The sequence below is a fragment of the Oryx dammah genome, unplaced genomic scaffold, assembly GCF_014754425.2.
Source record: "Oryx dammah isolate SB20612 unplaced genomic scaffold, SCBI_Odam_1.1 HiC_scaffold_21, whole genome shotgun sequence".
NCBI classification, from domain to species: domain Eukaryota; kingdom Metazoa; phylum Chordata; class Mammalia; order Artiodactyla; family Bovidae; genus Oryx; species Oryx dammah.
This window is the reverse complement of record NW_024070205.1, coordinates 76,063,048-76,079,809: the sequence shown is the minus strand read 5'-3', so window position 1 is coordinate 76,079,809 and position 16,762 is coordinate 76,063,048. Positions and strand designations below refer to the sequence as shown.

The window sequence follows — 16,762 nt, the reverse complement described above, 5'->3', positions numbered from 1 at the left end:
AATGGGAAAGACTAGAGATCTCTCCAAGCAAATTGGGAGATATTAAGGGAACATTTCATGTAAGGATGAGCATGATAAAGGACAAAAACAGTAAGGACCTAATAAAAGCAGAAGAAATTAAGAAAAGGTGGCAAGAATACACAGAACTGTACAAAAAAGGTCTAGGTCATTCACCTAGAGTTGGGCATCCTGGAGCGTGAGGTCAAGTGGGCCTTAGGAAGCATCACTACAAACAAAGCTAGTGGAGGTGTCAGAATGCCAGCTGAGCTATTTAAAATCCTCAAAGACAATGCTGTTAAAGTGTTACACTCAATTGTCAGCAATTTGGAAAACTCAGCAGTGGCCACAGGATTGGACAAGGTCAGTTTTCATTCCAATCCCAAAGAAGAGCAATGCCAAAGAATGTTCAAACTATTGTACCATTGTGTTCATTTCACATACTAGTAAAGTTATGCTCAAATTCCTTCAAGCTAGGCTTCAGCAGTACGTGAATCAAGAAATTCCAGATGTACAAGCTGGGTTTCGAAGAGGTAGAAGAACCAGAGATCAAATTGCCAACATTTGCTGGATCATGGAAAAAGAAGGGAATTCCCGAAAAACATCTGCTTCAGCATCCCTGACCATGCTAAAGCCTTTGACTGTGTATCACAACAAACTGTGGAATATTTAGAGAGATGGGAATACCAGACCACCCTACCATCTCCTGAGAACTCTGTATGCAGGTCAAGAACAGTTAGAACCAGACATGGTGCAACTGACTAATTAAAAACTGGGAAAGGAGTATGACAAGGCTGTATTATTGTGACCCTGCTTATTTAACTTATATGTGGAGTACATCATTCAAAATGCCAGGCTGGATAAATCACAAGTTAGAATCAAGATTGTTGGGAGAAATAACAACCTCAGATATGCAGATGATAACACTCTAATGGCAGAAAGTGAAGAACTAAAGAGCCTCCTAATAAGGGTCAAAGAGGGGAGTAAAAAAGCTGGTTTAAAACTCAACATTCAAAGAACTAAGATCATGACATCTGGTCCCATCACTTCATGGCAAATAAAAGGGGAAACAATGGAAACAGTGACAGACTATTTTCTTGGGCTCAAAATCACTGCAGATGGTGACTGCAGCCATGAAATTAAAAGACGCTTGCTCCTGGGAAGTAAAGCTGTGACAAACCTAGGCAGTGTATTAAAAAGCAGAGACATCACCTTGGCAATAAAGGTCTGTAGAGTCAAAGCTATGGTTTTTCCAGTAGTCATGTATGAATATAAGAGTTGGACCTAAAGAAGGCCGAGTGCCGAAGAATTGATGTTTTTGAATTGTGATGCTGGAGAAGACTCTTCAGAGTCCCGTGGACAGCAAGGAGAACCAGTCAGTCCTAAAGGAAATCAACCCTGGATATTTATCGGAAGGAGTGACGCTGAAGCTGAAGCTGCAATACTTTAGCAACGTGATGCGAAAAGCCAACTCGCTGGAAAAGAACCTGATGCTGGGAAAGATTGAAGGAAAAGGAAAAGAGGACAGCAGAGGGTGAGATAGTTAGCATCACCAACTCAAGGGACATGAATGTGAGCAAACCCCAGCAGACAGTGGAGGACAGAGGAGCCTGGCGTGCTGCAGTTCTTGGGGTTGCAGAGTTGGACATCACTTAGTGACTGAACAACAAAAAATCACAAGCAGTTACAGCAAAAAGTGAAGCAGCTATGGAGTCTCATGTGATCCAAAACAAAACACAACACACACCTGCCCCTGGGAGAAGGCATGCTCCATGCTGACAGCCCCTGGTGGTTACAGATATTGCTGCTTGCTGGTAGAGGCCTATGATGGTGTCCATTGGGCACTGCCAAGGAAGCAAATCTGAAGAGCAGCTTGAGCCTAAACAGAAGTTCAAATATTCCAAATGCAGAGAGGCCCATATTTGTATGCCATGCCCCAAATATCTCAGAGTGTAATAAAGAGTAGCCAGGCTTGTGCACGAGTTTAGAATGTTGCCAAGTTCCTGCTGAAGAGAGGCTGGTGCAAAGGGTGTGAACCCAGGAGAGGCTCTGAAAAATAAATTGCTATCACTGCATTTTTCCCCCTTCTCTGCTGTCCTACCTCCCCTTCCTGGGCCCCACCCTCTGGTCATGTCAAGTGCCGAGGGACTGGGAGCGATCCATGGGGAAGAGTAGCATGTTCGGTCAATCTTTACGGCAAACTGAAAGACCTCTAGGAGCCCAGTGGAAATGGGATGGAATAGGGAGCATCCAGTAGACATAGCGAGGGAAGGGAAAACAAAAGCCAAATAGATGTAAACCTAAAATGTTAATGTGATCTTTATTATACAGCACATCTGGTGTGTGTGCATCCCAGAAGCACACTCTATAAAACCAAGTCCAGCCATTCAAAATTACACTAAATGAAGACTTAACCCATAGTTGCATGGCTTAAAAATATACACAATTAACACTGTCCTGCTGTAACAATATTATGGATAGAGACTGGGAGCACAAGAGGGGAGAGAGTGTAAGAACTGGAGTTTGTGCCCGAGTAATTTTCTCTTGTTATTGCACTTTTATTCTACATATTTAGTATATTACACTTTTATTTAACACTGTAATAATAAACATTAGTCCTTTAAAACACACACACAAAAACATTACATAAAGACAAAAGACAACAAGCTATCCAGACCGGTTTCCAATGTCAGGTGTTCACACACAGTCTGTTTTCCATCAGCTCAGTTGGACTGGATGTTAACAAAGCAGATAAAGTTAAAAATAAAACCGTTTTAAGAACAGTAGTGCTATTTAAAATCCCCAAGGGAGTTTGCCATACAAGTTTCTCAAGGTTACTCCCACCTAACCCACGTAAGTACCCACTAGCCCTAACCCACCCCACCCTCATATTTAGAAGGATAAACCCTCTTTTTTTCTTTTAAAGAAAAAGTGGGTTATTTGATCCAGCAAATCCAAAAATCAAGCTTTGAAAACTCAAAGAAAGCAACTACTCTCTTGGCAATGGGACTCTTGGAGGGCCATTTATCCCACTCTGATGCAGTATGAACTTCCTGACTAGTCAGATGGAATACCACACATGCCTTCTCTCCAAAGCAAGGCCAGGGGGAGTCTATTCCCCAAAGTGCTATTACAATCACCAACCCCCTTGGCTTCTCAGTGCTAAATAATAAGCCAAAAAATAAAGTGTCATTCAGTGCAGTTATCACTTTGCAGCCCTGCTACCCCAAACCACTTCTCCGATCAGGGAAAAACTTTCTCGATACCTCTTTGGCAGCTCACGCAAAAATGCAAAAAAAAAAAAAAAAAAAAAAATGCAATGGAGAGCTGACAGGTAGGAGCTGAGAGTTGTACAGTCCCGCATTTCTATCTGTGGCAGTAATATAGCCTTCCCTTTCACTCTTTTTAGTGTTAACAATTAGGATAAGCTGCTGCCTAGGTTCTGTCCCTTTAAAACTGATGGGAGTCACAAATGACTTCTTTGGTCTGGGAAGAACCAGCACAGCCCTCCTTTCCAGAGAAGGGAAAGGCTTTTGCTCAATGAGCCCCTCTCTGCAGAGGATCCAGGGAACTAGGGCATGTCTAGGGAAATCTACCCCAACGTGCACCCCTCAGTCTGCCCAGACCAACCTGGCTGCCAGCTCCCTCGGCCACGGCAGCTACTCTGGAGGCCCAGGCCCCTCTGTGTCTCCTGACTGCTTGGCAGGAAGGTTCCTCAGCCAGTTCTGAAGCAACAGAAGGGACCAGACTTCAAGCGCATTAAAAGTGGCCAGGTGGTCAGTTTCAGGCTGAGGTGAATTTCCCTAATTCAGGTGGTAAGAAGGAGGGAACACAGTAAGGATAATTCTTGTCTCCACCCTTCCTCCTACCCCAGCCACAATCTCACCTCATCACGTGGGAGCACAGACAACCAAAGCGAGGAGGTAAAATCTTCAAGACTTTGGTCTTGTGGAGCCCTCTACAGCCCAAGTACTGCCAGACTTCTGTGAATATCTAGTGTCTTCCCAAGTAATATACAATACAGTACATTTCATGGCATTCCATCACTTAAATAATGGTGCCAAGGAATAAAGAACCCCAAATTAGTGGACATTGTTATTAAACAAAAGCAAAGTATAAACACATGTTATACATATGTATTCCTGTACTCAGCCTGCTGAGTGTTTAAATAACACTTCCAAATATCTACATCTGGACTATGGCTAGCATGGAGACTTTCAGGAATATTTTGCACCTTTTCTTGGAATACTTTTTAAAAAATGAACTGTAACCACCCATCTCCTTACTAAGCATTAGCCCCTCCCTTGCTTCTTCCTACTCAGGCAAAAAATATGGGGCATCTGCTAGTAAACTAATGTCTGAGAGCAAACTAGGCCACAGGGGATAAACTGAAAAGTGGCTCTGGGTAGAGAAAAACCTAACCTCCCGTGTGCAAATAGGAGTATGAACTACTAAGGCTTCAAAGAATGTTGGGAATGTGGGCTCCACAATGGAAGCACAGAGTCCTGATTACAGCTGGAGCTAAAAGACAGTCTGGAAAAGGGAACTGTGGATGACTTTTCTTGAAATTTCATTCAGAAGAGATTTATGCTGATTTTTTTTTTGGCTAAAGAAACAGCTTGGGTACAGGGGACTGCGGGATATGCCAACTCTTCACTATCTGGGAGTCATCTCTGCCTGGGAGCGTCCCAAGTCTCCCAGCAAGCATCAGTCCCCTTGGGAGCTCTCTGTAATGAATAAATGTCAAATTCTTCCCATAGCCAAAAGGTGAGGGGAAGGAAAAAAAAGAGTGAAAGAGAAAGGTCTCTGCTGTCAAGTAGAATCATCGAGTCCTCTGTTTGGCCTCTCAGAATGTGACTTGCATAGCCGGTCCATGATGCCCTGGAGCATAGGCTGGACAATGCCCAAGAGAGGTCTCTGAGAGGGGTCACCATCCCAACAGGCTTCCATCAGCTGCCAGCACTCCTCATCAAACACAGGAAGGCGTTCTGGACGGGCCCCTAGAGAACAGAGCATCGAAATAAGACCAGAGGCAGTGAGAAGGGACCGACACAACAAAGAGGCATGATCAGCTCTGATCAATTACCCAGTTGGGGCTCAGGATGTTAAAAGATGCAATAAGCTTTGGCTTCAGTTGCAGTTATCGAGGTTAGAACTTAATAGTAACAGTGATGAAAAACTGGAATATACCTGCATAGGAAGTTGAAGAATTAGACATTTTAAAGAAAAAAAGCCTTTCTGAGAATTCAGAACCATGCTGCCTGGAAGGAAAGGTTGGACTTAAATGTCTTTTTTGGATTCCACGATGGTTTAAACGTGTATGAGGTCATGCTGTGGAGTGGCCAGAGCAGGGGATGGGAGGTGCTGCGGGAGCAGGGGGTTTTAGCGTGCTCCCACCAGGGGAGTCGGTGAAGCAGGGCTCGTGGTTCTTACCTCTCCGCACATTGTTCCAGAGATGGTCTTTGCTGGCACACCTCTCAAATGCCTCAGGGAGCTTGACAGAGCCTGAGCAGATATACCAGAAGAGAATGCCAAAAGCGTAGACATCCACAGAATTATCATACTTCCCTGCAGCAAGAAAGGGTGACAAGTAGTGAGCAGGGAGGGAATCAACAGCATCACACTCACCTGCATCAGTGGAGGCCTTTTCACACTTTTTTCAAAAGCCTTTGCTATCCATTATCTCTTATAACAACCCTGTTAGAAAGGACACATTTATAATGCTCATTTTATAGTATGAACAATTATGGGACTGGGAGGGTCAAAGATTAAGAGAACCAAAACTAGAACCTGACAAAGAAGAAGGAAAACAGGCCTTTAATTTTAATGGGACTGTCAAAAAGATTAATCCTGAAAGGTCATATTAGGGAAATAAAATTGGAAAATACAGGTGGGTAAATAGGTTGGAACCAGAACATAAAGATATTTAAAACCAGATAGTCTGGATTCGGTGGGGAGAAGGGGTCATTTATGCTTTAGAGCAGGAGGTAACATGAAGAAAATAATACTTTAGAAAGATTACTTTTACAACAGTAGGATGAACTGCAGTAGAAACGATCAAAGGAGTTTAAATATGAAGTAGCCAAGATCAAATAATAGAAGTGGGAACAGCAATTTTTTTAAAGTCAGGGAAAGAAAAATGATGACTGTCTACTTCTTTTCGATGTGTGTAAAACTACAGTTAGTACACTGTAGTTAGTGTGTCCAACTAACTCCGGATCCTAATGCTGTCGCTCAGCCTTGGCCGACTCTTTGCGACCCCATGGACTGTAGCGCGTCAGGCTCCATGCGATTCTCCAGGCGAGAATACTGGAGTGGGCTGCCATCTCCTTCTTCAGGGGGTCTCCCCGACCCAGGGAGCAAACTCGACTCTTCTGCATTGGGAGGCGGATTCCTCCCCACTGAGCCACCGGGAAGCCCGAGCAGCTTCCTACTAGCCATCTATTTTACACATGGCAGTGTATATATGTCAGTGAAACTCTCTTAATTCGTTCCACCCTCTCCTTCCCCTGCTGTGTCCACAAGTCCATTCTCTTCATCTGCATCTCTATTCCTGCCCTTCAAATAGGTTCATCAGTATCATTTTTCCAGATTCTGTAATATATGTGTTAATATACGATATTTTTCTATTTCTGACTTTATCAATACTTTCTGATTAAATAATTGATTGACTATGGCAATTATGGCACTAACAGCCTAGAGAGACAGCCAAAGATAGCTGGGGATTCCCATTTATAACTGTCTTTCTTGCTCCTTTACCTCTTCCTTTTTCTCCCTACTTGTCTTGGGTTTCTCCTGTTCTGGTTTCTCCCCTGCCTGTACCAGAACTGCCAGTAGTACTTGTGGGTATCACCTAGTCCGAAGGGTAGCACTTGGTTAAAATACAGAGCTCTGCCCAAACCCACTCCCCGCCCTCCGGCTTACCTGTGAAAAGCTCAGGGGCCATATGGATTGGCGTCCCCACAATGCTGCCTGACATCATGGCCTCTGGCTTGCAGAATCCTAAGTCCGTGATCTTGGCACGGTTCTGCTTGTCCAACTGCCGACAAAGCAGGATGACAGTCACCCTATGCCTGGTCCTGCACACAGTGCTCAACTGCATACCCAAGCTCAAAAGTAGGCATCTACCTCAGAGCAGCACTTCATCAGCTCTGCCTCCAGCCTCCCCGCCTCCAGATCCACTCCCACTCCTCCTTCTCCCTAGACCACAAGCAACCTGGTGCAAGGACTGTCTTTTCATCTTTGTGTCCCCAGCATATTGCATAGTGCCTGGCACGCATCAGGAGCTTAGCAAATCTTGGAAGAATGAGTAAGGGAAGGACACAAGGAAAGTGTTTCAGTTTCTGATTATTCTCCTCTGACCTCCAGAACCCAGGGCAGAAAGTTGGTACGTAAGAAGGTTGAGGTCCTTTGGTCAGCTGAGCGCTTCTTTGACACCCTCAAGTTTCCTTTCCTAAGGAAATCTATGTCTCAGAGGAATAAAGAAGCAACTGTATGTATATATAATGGAATATAACTCAGCCATAAAAAAGAATGGAATGATGCCATTTGCAGCGCCATGGATGGGACCTAGAGATTACCAAAAGGAGATAAGTCGGCCAGACAGAGACAGACAAGCATATGATGCCACTGCTGTGTGGAATCTAACACACGACACAGATGAACTCACTTACAAAACAGAAGCAGATTCACAGACGTGGAAAGCAAATTTGTGGCTACCAAAGGGGAACGGGGTGGCAGAGCGATAAATTAGGAGTTTGGGATTAGCACACACAAACTATACATATAAAACAGATAATCAACAATGTTTATAGCACAGGGAACTATTTTCAGTATTTTGTAAAGGCATAAAACTGGTAAGAATATGATAAAAGAATACAGATATGTAGAATGGAATCATTTTAATACCAGAAACTAACACAATGTTATAAATCTTTAGGTAACTGTAACTGTACTGTGCTCAGTTCAGTCGCTCAGTCGTGTCCGACTCTTTGCGACCCCATGAATCACAGCACGCCAGGCCTCCTTGTCCATCAACAACTCCCGGAGTTTGCTCAGACTCATGTCCATCGAGTCAGTGATGCCATCCAGCCATCTCATCCTCGGTCGTCCCCTTCTCCTCCTGTCCCCAATTCCTCCCAGCATCAGAGTCTTTTCCAATGAGTCAACTCTTCGCATGAGGTGGCCAAAGTACTGGAGCTTCAGCATCATTCCTTCCAAAGAACACCCAGGGCTGATCTCCTTTAGAATGGACTGGTTGGATCTCCTTGCAGTCCAAGGGACTCTCAAGAGTCTTCTCCAACACTACAGTTCAAAAACATCAATTCTTCAGCACTCAGCTTTCGTCACAGTCCAACTCTCACATCCATACATGACCACTGGAAAAACCATAACCTTGACTAGACGGACCTTTGTTGGCAAAGTAAGGTCTCTGCTTTTCAATATGCTATCTAGGTTGGTCATAACTTTTCTTCCAAGGAGTAAGCATCTTTTAATTTCATGCTGCAGTCACCATCTGCAGTGATTTTGGAGCCCCCAAAAATAAAGTCTGACACTGTTTCCACGTTTCCCCATCTATTAGCCATGAAGTGATGGGACCAGATGCCATGATCTTCGTATTCTGAATGTTCTTTTTTTTTTTATAGTTTAATGTATTTTAATAGCAAACTTACAGGAACAGCACAGAAGACAGACAACATTAAAAACATGTGCTTGCATGTAGGACAACTCAGTTAGAAAAGTATAGTGAGTGGATGGAATCTACTGCATGATAAAAATGCTCCAAACACCATTTAGTTGCAGTCAATAAGAAATTTACTTGCTTTAAAAAAAATCCAAATGCTGGCATTGTCCAGAAAAATTTAACAGGTTTATTTATAATTGTTATAAAGTTGAACTGCTGAAACTTGTTCACTGAATCATTTTTACTTTCATTAATGCTTTATGTCCCCACATTTATATTAAAAATTCACACAAATGAAAATGGAAAAACTGCCAATACCTGATTTCTGTCCCCTAGTTTCCACTTGCAATCATATACTTAGGTACCTTTTGACCCCATGGAAAAAAAATATCTAACATTCAGAACTACCAATAACAGGAAGAATAGAATTTTTTTTTTTAAGAATGAAATGTTTCCCATCACAGTGGATTCTTAAGCACGTTCTCCACGTATGCGGCTTGCTAGCTGGATGTCTTTTGGCGTAACTGTTACATGTTTGGCATGGATAGCACATAGGTTGGTGTCTTCAAAAAGGCCAACCAGATAGGCCTCACTTGCCTCCTGCAAAGCACCAATAGCTGCACTCTGGAAGCATAGATCTGTTTTGAAGTCCTGAGCAATTTCCCGCACCAGACACTGGAAGGGAAGTTTGCGAATCAGAAATTCAGTGGACTTCTGATAACATCTAATTTCACGGAGTGCCACAGGTACCAGGCCTGTAATGATGAGGTTTCTTCACCCCTCCAGTAGAGGGCGCACTCTTGAGAGAGGCTTTTGTAGTGAGTTGCTTCCTCGGTGCTTTACCACCGGTCGATTTGCGGGCAGTCTGCTTTGTACAAGCCATGGTATAGAGACCTCCTTACTTACGCCCCTTCTCCTGCGGCTGGAGCTCAGCGAGCTAGAGGCAGCGCTGGCGTTGGAGAGCGACGGCGGCGCGGCGGTGGCTGCGAACACAATTCTGAATGTTGAGCTTTAAGTCAACTTTTTCACTCTCCTCCTTCACTTTCATCAAGAGGCTTTTTAGTTCCTCTTCACTTTCTGCCATAAGGGTGGTGTCATCTGCATATCTGAGGTGATTGATATTTCTCCCAGCAATCTTGACTCCACCTTGTGCTTCTTCCAGCCCAGCATTTCTCATAATATACTCTGAGTATCAGTCCTGTCCAACTCTTTATGACCCCATGGACTGAAGCCTGCCAGGCTCCTCTGTCGATGGGATTTCCCAGGCAAGAATACTGGAGTGGGTTGCCATTTCCTCCTCCAGGGGATCTTCCCGACTCAGGGACCAAACCCACTCCTCTTTTGTCTCCTGCATTGGCAGGTGGGTTCTTCACCACTGAGCCACCAAGGAAGCCCCGATAACGGCATTCTAACTATGTGAAGAATGTCTTTCCCTTAAGCGATACAAGCCGAGGTATTTGGGAGCAACACTTATTTTAAGTCAGTTTAGCTGCTCCCAGCTTTGGCTGCGGCGCTTGGGAGCTTCTGTCTTTGTTGTGGCACGCAGGGTCTCTAGTTGCAACACGAGAACGCTTTGTTGCAATTATGTGAATCCAGTTCCCTGACCAGGGATCGAACCTGGGCCTCCTGCATTGGGAGCACAGTCTTAGCCATGGATCACCAGGGAATTCCCTAGAAGCAGACCTTTATCTGCAGCTTACTCTCATACAGTTTAGTAAAAAATGTGTGTGCATATGCAGGTGAAGAGAGAGAGACAGAGACAAAGACAGAGACACTAGAAGAGAGAATATTAATCTGAATGAGCAGTATGTGGGTCTTCATCATACCACTTTTTTAGCTTCTCTGTAAGTTTAAATTTTCTCACCAGGGTTAGGAGAAAAAACCTTAAGCAATATAAGCTAGACCTATGACACAATTCTTCCCTAAGCTCCAAGTCCAAGATACCATCCACCTATTCTGCTGTGAATTGTTCTACTCTCACCCCAGTCTTTTCCTGTGAACAAATTTATATTTATGTGTGAAAGTATTAGTCACTCAGTCATGTCCAACTCTTTGAGACCCTATGGAGAGTAGCTAGCCAGGCTCCTCTGGTCGTGGAATTCTCCAGGCAAGCATACTGGAGTGAATAGCCATTCCCTCCTCTAGGGTGTCTTCCTGACCTAGGACTCCTCTCCTAGACGTGAGTCTCCTCCGCTGCAGGCAGATTCTTTACTATCTGAGCCGCTAGGGAAGCCCTGATGTATGTGTACCCCCTTCCAAAGGTCACTTACGCGCAGAGACAGGGAGTTACCCTGGGGAAACAGCTCTTACTTACCAGCACATTTTTCAGTTTGACATCACGGTGGACAAGCCCCTGGCTGTGCAGGAAGCGGATTCCTTCCACAACATCTAGGGCTATCTGCAAACGGGTCTCCAGGGCCAGCCCAGCCTTGGGGAGACAAAAGGGTTTACGTGTCACCAAGAGGACAACTCCTCAACCCAACTGGCTTATACCAACCAAGAGTTCCTCTGTGAGGTACTGAGAAGACTGTGCACACTAGGGCACACAAGCAGAGAAGTGGATAAAAACAAGGAAAGAGGAAGGCAGGCAGGAGAGGGAAACAAAGGGAAAGCAAGGAAAGGCAAGCTGCAAGGGCCAGAGCAAGTCTCCTGGAGGCAGCACTGAGGCAGCTGGATGAGCCCCACAGGTGACCAAGAGAGCCACAACCAGACACCTGAAGGCATGGGCTCATCTCTAAGCTGAATAAACTCTAGAACAGCCCAGAGACTCAGAGGGAGCATTTTCAGGACTCTCAGGCAGGTTTCCTTCTGTTGCTCTGTAGGCCTGGTTAGTCCAGGTTTGGTTTTATGGATTCAAATGCCAAAGTCATTCATCTTACATCTAGCAAGGTTCCAAGTTAGGGTCTTCTGAATTCTGAAGAATGTTATATCACTTATCCAGAAGCCCATACATGGTTCTCTAACCCACTTATGGAAAAGCACCTCAAGGTGCTGAGCCTAACTCCCCTGAAATGAAGAAGGAAGCCACTTGGAGAGTCCTTTTCTTCATTTGGTTGGTTTCTCATGGCTCCTGCAAGCATTTCTGAAGATTCTTCTGTCTTACTTCTGAAAGCTTCCATATAAACTGGGAAAAGAGGCACCTGTCAGAAGAAACCTACCAGACACTCTGGGGTTAGCTTTTCTATCTCCAGTGTAGAGGACAAACAAAAGAAACTTCCCTATTTCCCTGCTGGGGGCTGTTTTAGATGAGGGGAACTCAGCATTCAACTGAGAACATTTCTACCTTCGTTCGAAATCTTTTGCTTCTCACTGTCTACAAGGGAATTTGAATTTTATGGAATTCTTAACAGTTTTGGTCTTCTATAATTTGTTCCCAGCACTTCTTTGCATATCGTTTCCCCTCTATTCCCCAAATGAACCACCTGCTCCAACACAGTCATAGTGTCCTTCACATATCCTGGGCACTAGCCTATTTCTTCCCCTGGTATAACTTCTTCTTTCCAGCATCTGCCCAAATTTTACCCACCAGGGTATTATCAAACCCAAATGCCACCTGTTCATGAAATGATCACTGACTACAATGTTTTTCTAAGTCCTAGCCAATATATATATATATTTTTTTCAAATTCTATGTTTTTTGATATCCTCTTATGTTGCTTAATACAAGGTCTTGTACAAAGTAACCACTAATAAATATTTGTTGACAAAAAAACTGGTTTAATTCACAGAGAACAAAAAAAAGAAAGAATAGTAGAGTTATAGGAAGCTTTTCTGCTTCTCTGTGTAGTCTAGATTTTTACTATTACCACAATAGGTGAAAATAGCGAATTCCAATATTCTAGATATAAAATGGGGCCAAAAAACAACTTCTGAGACATTTTTTAGGTGTGATTACTCTACGAATGTCTTCTGAGAGTCAGAGGCTCTGAGTCAGGAAGAAGGGAGGAAGGGCCGAAAAGAAGCCCGGGAACCTGGCTGCCGGCTGCCCCTGCTGCCCCCCGCTGCCCCCCTGCTGCCCCCGCTGGCCCCACACCTTCAGTCCCGCATAGAGGTCCCGGTGCAGGCGCTCCATGACGAGCAGCACGGCGACGCTGGAGCCACCACCGTAGCTGTAGTCGATGACGGAGCCATGCAGATCCACCAAGCGCTCATGCTTTGGCAGAGACCTGGTGAGGAGCAGAGGGGCCTGGGCTGGAGTACCTAGGTGCTACCCTGGAGTAGCACGTCACCACGGGGGACCATGCTTAGTCCAGGCCCAGAGTCATGGCCCTCAGGACAGAGAGAGGGCAAAGAGAATGGCCTCTCTAACAAGGACAGAGAATGATGGGATCTGAAAGGGGACAGGCCTTGAGGACTAAACAAGAAAGGCAAATATAAGGATGTGCCTAAGAATCAGGATGGGGGGAAAGGGCAGGGAAAGGAGGAAAGGCCTGGAAGAGAGCACACTTCTGGACCTGACACCGAAATACAGGCTACACCACTGGGAGACGTGGGATGGAGAGACCGGGCACACTGTATCTCTTGGTACAACATTTATACGAGGTTTCTAGGCTCTTCTCTAGAAGAACTGTTCTCCACAAAGCTGACTGAGACCAGAACTTACCTCATGTAGTGGAACTCCAAAGCTAGGTCATTCCAGTGCTTCTCATCTGGAGGGACAACCGACTTGAGGGCACAAGGGAAGTGCCCCCCCCAGTTGTCACACAGGTACACCACGCCGTACTGGCCCCGGCCCAGCTCCTGCCCCAGTTTAGGTTTACCTGTAAGGGACAGAGATAAGGCCGGAAGGATGTGAACTTGCTGGGCAACTGACTCTTAAGATTCTCAGACACGGACCTGCTTAGAAGCAGGAAGTCAGAACTATGCCAGGGGAAGAAATGTGGATGTTTTGTAAACCAGTAGTAACCTAACTGCTTTAATTTAAATAAACTGCGGTTGTGTTATCTGAACTATATAAACAGCAGGACCAAGCAGACTTCATCAGAAACTCAAAAATAGTAGATGTTTAGACAGCTTTGCAAGCTTTAGACAGTGAGATTCTCCGAGGTTGGGCCTGAGGATGTTAGGTATCCAGAAGCCTCCTCCCATTTCCTAGGGGAAAAGTAAGGACTCACGATGCAGTAAGACATCCTGTAAAGAACGGCTTTCCAGCGAAAGGCGTGCCAGGCGGGGAGCATGATCTTTCCGAACCTTCAGCCATAGATCTTCAGTTTTCTCCAACCGGCCTGAGTGGCCAGCTTCCAGCTGGGACAAAAAACAGAAGAAAGTAATATGGCTTATCAGGTCCCCAGCTTTGGCTTCCTTGCCTATTATAGGAATAACAATATCTACCTCATGAGGGTAACTGTGAGAAGTAAGATGCATGTAACGCAACTCAGGGGTTGGCAGGTAGTGAGCACTCATTAAGTAATAATATTTTCCTCCTGGATGTATAATCACATCTACCCACCCTCCCCTCCACAAACATGTACACATATGCACCTGCACACACCCACACACACCCCTAAAGGTGCAAGCAAATGTCACATAATTGCAAACTACTATGAAAGTAGTGGCTCAGATAGTAAAGAAGCTGCCTGTGGTGCAGGACACCTAGGTTTGATCCCTGGGTTGGGAAGATCCTCTGAAGGAGGGCATGGTAACCCACTCCAGTATTCTTGCCTGGAGAATCCCCACAGAGCCTGGCAAGCTGCAGTCCATGGGGCTGCAAAGAGTCAGACATGACTGAGTGACTAAGCACACACATGGAAGCTGGAATGCCATCCCTTTTCGTCCCTCATTCCTAAAATACTATATAAATTCATATAAAATTCCTACCCCTTGATTTTCATTCCTCACTCAGTGAAGTGAGGAGAAATTAACTGCATTTTCTCCGTTCTCTCTCGAGTTAGAAAAACATCCACACGAAACGTTTATCGATGAAACACCCTGTAACTGAGTATTATCCTCTAACACAACAGAAAGGAAATATACTGACAATTTTTAAACAATTACATAGAGGGCAGTAGATAAAGCACTCCACAGCGGATGAGGCACCTCTCTGCTTGATCCGGTTGCATCGCCTTTCCTAAGACTCACCTGCCGCAAGGAAGCTGCAAAGGCCTCGTGAGAACTGTTGAGCCGAGTCCTGAACTGGCTGCAAATGCTTTTGGCCAGCTTGGAGGCACTGAGGCTCTCGATGGCTTCCTGGGCCACCTTCCTCTTCCACTCCAGGGTGATGGCAGGTGGGCTCACCCAAGTGATGCGCTGGATGATCTGTCAGGACAGGGGTAGTGAGAACACTGAGGGGTGGAGACAGGGACCACTAGAACCCCTTCCTCGCTGGATTACCATTCAGCTGGCCAGGATCTTAAGACGAGAGCTTATGAGGTTCAACACCCCTCTCCAATTTCACCTACCACAAAATTGGGGCTCAGTCCAATGGAAAACATCAAAGAACATTAGGCTTGGAATGCATGTTCATGAATCCTCAATACATTACAATCAGTACTGGGGGTGCCTGATAAATCCCTTTCTAACGTCAGCAAATAATTCAATATAAGAACCAGACTGAATACCAGAAAATACATCATACTCATGGTCTTTGGTAACAAAGCCTGGTTCTGAGAAAACACTTAGGCTGGGGCAAAGAAACATCAAAAAGCTAGAGAAGTAGAGTTTTATGGCTCCATAAAATATCATTTAGATACATCACTTTTAAGAGTTAAAGGGGACACTGTTAATAATTATTTCAGAACAGGCATAAATCAGAACTTCCCCAGGCAGGAAAATCAGGACAAACAGCCACCTATACTGACAGATATCAGTTTGTCTAGGACAGATATCCTAGACATTAGTTTCTGCTGGAGCGACCAAGATTCATTTGAGCCAATTACGGACTGAAAACTCTTTCCCTAAAAAACCTCTACCTGTTTGATTTGCTCCCATAGCATCCTTGTAACCGAGGACCCTGAGTGAAATGTGACTTCAACATGATAGGCAGCATTTAAGACCTGAAAAAGAAGACACAATAAGAAAGTCAATATATATATGCCCTGAGTAAAGTGGCTAATTAAAATTGCAACAAGTGATATTTATTTCAAGAACATGGTCCAGTTTCAAGGCTCCCAAATCTACGCCTCAGTGTATGTGCAGAGTCAAGGCAGGGGGGCCATCTGTTTTGTGGCCACTGGGACCCCTCTACTTCATCTTCATCATGTTGCTCATTGGCTGAACTGCAACCTGACAGTTCACAAGCACCTCCCACAGACAGTGGTCATGAGACAGGAAAACAAAATTCAAACTGGACTGGCAAAAACACTGAAAGGGAAATTCTTGGCTAACTTGACGCTGGGCTCGTGGGTGGATTCTGTTTCATGTGTTATCTGTGGCCAGCTCTTAACTACCCTCTGAGTACCTGTTTGAGATAATTACTGGTGATATGAACTGAGACATCCTGAGACTTCTCCAGGCTCTGCAGACACCGTTCCAGGGTTCCAACGAAGCTCTCACGTAGGTAATCCACGGAGCTGATCAGCTTGTTAGCCACTGCTTGATTAAGCCGGGAAATGATGAGCTCCTGGATCTGTCGGATGCAGCATTTGATCTCTCTGGTGCCCACTGGCTCTCCATTCTCAGGGACAATGACATCTATGGAGGCACAGCAAAACCCTAGTTGGTTGTGAGGGGAATGGGCAGGTACACTGAATAAAGTTGGACCCAAGGAGCTAGCATGCTGATGGCTACAAAACAGACATGGCTGACTACCTCTGACTCTCAGCATGAGGGGCCACGCAATCCTCAACCATTTGAGGTATCTAAGAGTCCTGAAGGAGCACCTGTACAGAATGAACCTACTGATCTGTCAGCTCTTACATCACATTTACAGAAGGGGAGGAAGTATTTTACGTATCTAATCTAATTTAACCCTAACAACAACGTCAGAAGGGTATCACTGGTTATATTTGATAAGTCAGGAAAAAGCCTCAAAAAGAGAATAAACTGGGCACTGGGAGGGGATGGTAGAGTTAGGGAATAATATGCCTAGCATTTGAACGCAAAGTTGATGAATTCCAAAGCCTCTAATCTTTGTAATATTTCACA

The 16,762-nt window shown here is 44.9% G+C and overlaps 1 protein-coding gene across 1 annotated transcript in view; it reads right to left on the bottom strand.

Moving 5' to 3' along the window:
• Window positions 1-2,292: 2,292 nt before the first annotated feature.
• The window catches only part of DSTYK (dual serine/threonine and tyrosine protein kinase), a 52,988-nt gene continuing 38,518 nt past the window's right edge, over window positions 2,293-16,762 (bottom strand). Inside the window, exons 4-13 of the mRNA XM_040262985.1 lie at window positions 16,077-16,309; window positions 15,589-15,672; window positions 14,759-14,935; window positions 13,795-13,924; window positions 13,284-13,440; window positions 12,714-12,846; window positions 10,995-11,108; window positions 6,922-7,036; window positions 5,431-5,565; window positions 2,293-4,997 (exon numbers count right to left, since the gene is read on the bottom strand). Coding sequence (XP_040118919.1) covers window positions 4,810-4,997; window positions 5,431-5,565; window positions 6,922-7,036; window positions 10,995-11,108; window positions 12,714-12,846; window positions 13,284-13,440; window positions 13,795-13,924; window positions 14,759-14,935; window positions 15,589-15,672; window positions 16,077-16,309 — 1,466 coding nt within the window. The 3' untranslated portion in view covers window positions 2,293-4,809. The remainder of the gene's footprint in view (window positions 4,998-5,430; window positions 5,566-6,921; window positions 7,037-10,994; window positions 11,109-12,713; window positions 12,847-13,283; window positions 13,441-13,794; window positions 13,925-14,758; window positions 14,936-15,588; window positions 15,673-16,076; window positions 16,310-16,762) is intronic.